The sequence below is a fragment of the Solanum tuberosum genome, unplaced genomic scaffold, assembly GCF_000226075.1.
Source record: "Solanum tuberosum cultivar DM 1-3 516 R44 unplaced genomic scaffold, SolTub_3.0 scf00159, whole genome shotgun sequence".
Taxonomy (NCBI): Eukaryota; Viridiplantae; Streptophyta; class Magnoliopsida; order Solanales; family Solanaceae; genus Solanum; species Solanum tuberosum.
In genome coordinates this window covers 823,891-828,089 of record NW_006239089.1, presented here as the reverse complement: position 1 = coordinate 828,089, position 4,199 = coordinate 823,891, and the positions used below count along the sequence as shown (strand labels likewise).

The 4,199-nt window shown below is 30.2% G+C and overlaps 1 protein-coding gene across 1 annotated transcript; it reads right to left on the bottom strand.

Moving 5' to 3' along the window:
* Positions 1-429: 429 nt before the first annotated feature.
* On the bottom strand, positions 430-1,101 carry LOC102594249 (cysteine protease inhibitor 1-like). The gene is given in 1 exon segment (NM_001318627.1): positions 430-1,101. A coding segment is annotated over 1 exon segment (672 nt).
* Positions 1,102-4,199: the final 3,098 nt, after the last annotated feature.

Sequence of the window (4,199 nt, the reverse complement as noted above, 5' to 3'; positions counted from 1 at the left end):
AAATACATAAATGTCTTCAATAGTCAACAAAAAAATGGTTAGAGTTATGTTATCAATATTATAATTCATTACTACTATTTAGTATCTAAACTCCTAGCTCGTCTCATCCCAATATTACTTTGAGCAGATCATTTAATTTCCTACTCGATCATCTAAAGTCTAAACTTGTAAGTTTTTTTCCCTTATATATATGATTATGTGACAAGTAACAAGTAACTATATCGAGACGACGTTGGTTAACAACAAAAACAAAAGTAACCCTAACTTAAAAATAAACCACAAACTGAAGACATTTTTATGTATTTTTGAATGAAGAAGGATTGCTAGCTTGTTTATTTATTGATAAGCATACATTAATTTAAATTACATGGAGCGATAGAAGGATCCACTTTATTTAGAAAGCTGCAAGCTAGCCAGCTAATTAGCATTCTTCGCCTTGCTGAACACAAATGGAGCAAAGTTCTTATCGTCATCGACAGTCGTCAGACGAGGATATCCATCTTTAAAGTTGACGCCGATATTTTTGCACTCAAGATGAGCGGGACAATGCAGTAACTTGTATACATATTTGGAACCTTCTGGTGTCACCAAGTCAGTTTTCATAATCTTGAAGATGTCGTTTTCATTTCCTACGTTACCACCAGTTACCACCAACTCTTCATCATTAACTTTCCAAACATTTTCGTTAACACACAATAAATTTGGTATATTAGGAAAGAATTTGATATAAACAACAGTCATTACACGCACCACATCACCATCATCCGACTCTGACTTACGAACGAACTTGACGGGCGTGCCGTCTCCCGAAAGGTTGAAAGTCGATATGTGCTGCAACACGGCGTTTGGGCATGTAAGGTTTCCAATATTGTCCAAGTATACGGCTCCGGCCCCGAGGAGAGGATTGTTAATAATGTACTCCTCACCAATCCTCAGAGGATGGCCTTCGTCGTCATAAACTTCAGGGAGTACAAGATTATCATCATCATGACTAGTTGTGGGGAGGACAATTGGATTCTCAGAAGTGAAAGATTGAGCAAAGGCAACCAAAGAGAGGGTACTTGAAAGCAAGAGGAAACTCAAAATATTAATCGACTTCATCTTTCTTTGTGTGTTTTGCTTGCTATGAGTCTATGTCCAATTTATAGACCTGCTAAGGGCATTTTTGACAAACAAAAAATGAATACCTACTACCGCCTTAGACACCTCAAATAAATTTTATTCATTTTAAATACCTAATATCAAGTTTCAATAATTTATATTCACCACTGAATATAAATAACATGCTAACAATTCCAAAAATTGATATTAATGTGCTAGCTGGCATGGAATTATCCCACAAGTAAAATATGCCACTGAAGTATGATCGAGATTTATACCATTAATTATTTTGGTACCAATCAAGAATGGATCTTAAAAATAATGGCAAATCACTATTATGCAAACTGATTTTTTTAAGATTTTTTTTTTTTTGACAAATTAATAATTGAAGGATAGGGTTTGTGTTATATGATATATAGAACTTAGTTTTGAATTTGAGTAAATTGAGTGTTGAAACTCAAAGAATAATTGGGGAAAATAAAAAATTGCACTTCAAATACATATAACTGAAGTTTTAGTCAATTTTTACACACTTCAATCATATGTACATTCAATAAAATTAAAATAATATTAAATGAGTTTGTTAAATTTATTGTTATTTTGATAAATTGATTATTCAAGTTTGTTTCATACGATTATAAATCTTATAATTTAAATTGAAAGATATTTAATCAGACTTGAGTGTTAATTGATTGTTTGGAAGCAGAAATTAATAAATAAATAATCTAGCTTTTTTTTATTCATAATCATTTATATTACAAACAAATTGGCATATGTTGGACACATATATTGACTAGGACAATACCTTAACTTGTAAGCATTATGTCCTGTATTTTGGTTGCTATTAATCTATGTCCAATTTATAGAGCCTACTTAGTTGCATGGCTTCATTTGCACGTTTTTGTTACTTGAATAATATCTATTTTGTCCTTGAATGTGTGAGACATATAATAGTAATAATTAGTATAGAGACTTGCTATTTTAACAAATAATTAAAAGGTAAGGTTGGTAGATGTTAACAGAGTAAATTTCATGGATGGTCATACAATTTTCTTTTTTCATTACCTAAAGTCATTATTATTAAGTAGGTAGGTACGTTCAAAATAATTCTTTAAAAAGTGATCATATCCAATCTTAATCAAATACAACTCTAATTCCAATTTTAAAATTTTAAAATAATACTCCCTCCTTCCACTTTTAGTTGTTATGCTTCACTTTTCAAAAATCATTTTGAATTATTTTCCAATTTAGATTAGATTACATTAAAGATATTTTAAATTAAAAAGCTAGATATATATTTGAAAGATATACGAAAAGTACTATAAATTGCAATTTTTTGTATATCAATATGATGAAAAAATATATCGTAAAATGTTAGTCAAAGTTTTTATCGTTTAACTCTAAAAAAATCATACAACTAAAAGAGGATGAAGGGAATATAAATATATTTAATTTTCATGATCAAACGCATACTAAAATATAGTAGTCAAGTTGCCAATCGCCATAATGATGAAAGGAAACAGGTGAATGCAGCTCATATCAGAGAAAATAAAGCACTTTATACTTCATCTTTTCAGCACTACCAGCGTATAAACAAAATGAAAATGTGTAATTTTCAAGTTTAATACTAATAGCCGTAGAGTGTTTGCTTTCAATAAATTTGAGGGGGGCAAGCAAAATTAAGGCATTAACAAATGATTAAAGATGAACTTATATGCTTTGATTATAAAAGTAGTCTAACATTATTTGATTGTAAAATTTGGATGCAGTTAAACATGGGTTATTAAAGAATCACTTCGGCTGTATCCACCAGATCCTATCATTGAACGAATGGCTTGTGAAGATATGATTTGTTAAACATCTTAATTTTTCAAAATAAGTACTTTTGATCTCATAACAACAATGTGGCTTTTAACCATGGTTATAGTTAGACGGGTTGGGTTATCAATAAACATCTAGATACATAAGGGAGGGATGTATTAGAGAGGGGATAAGACATCCAAATACATAGAAGAGGATGTATCTGAGAGGGGATAGGACATCTAGAAACATTCTCTGTCATATTGATAACAGAAACTTGTTTACACTTTCTAAAAAAAATAATTGTAATGTTAAAATGAATATCTTTTTAAGAAATTATGTTTTTTTTTTAAAAATAAGAAAAATAATTTTTCGTTGTAAAAAAAAAATCACAAATAATATATATTTAATATTGAGGTTAAATTTTTTCTTTATTTACGCAAAACAAGGTGATTTTATAAAGAAAACACTATGGAACCCATTAAAATTAACAACTTATTTATAGAAAATAGCTATAGTTTAAAAATACTGGAGTATATAACAATGCAATATGTTATTTTTTTTTAGGCCTAACCCATCGGTAGCCCCCTAAATTTGGCACGAAGTTTCACTTAGGCACCTCAAGTGGGCGATGTTCATTTTAGACACCTCATGTAGGGTCTCGCTGTGTCATTTTGACACTTTTTGCTGACTAAGCACAGTACGTGTGCTACACGAATTTTGAGCGCGTTAGAGACTTTTTTGTAAATATTCTGAATTTTTTTGTAAATATTTTCTTCTCTTTCTTCTTCCTTGCTTTCTCCCTTCCATCTTCCCCACCTTCTACCATCCTCCATCACCACACAACTTTTTTAAAAAATTCTACAATATTTTACTAGGTTACACTCTTTGATTCTTCCATCTTCTTTGAAAATCGAATTTGCATCTTGATTCATATTCAAAAACAAAATCGATTTCAAGGGAACAAAAAAAGAAATCAACTTCTTTCAAATGGAAAAATTGATTTACATTCTTACCTTCTCCATTGAAAATTAAATTGATTTCAAGGAATAAAAAAGAAATAAAGAACAACCTCCAATGAAAAAAAAAGAAATTTATTTTGCATATCCTTCATTGTAAATCCCAATCGTAGTAGCACATGAAATCATCTTCTTTTAAATGTCATAAAAAAACTTTTCGATTTGGTATGATTTTCCTTATTCTCCAAAACGTATTTTACTTTGTAAACTAACCTATGTTCTTGCCTTTTTGATGGAGAAGAACAGATGAAGGGGAAGGAGGCGCAAGAAGAAGAAGAA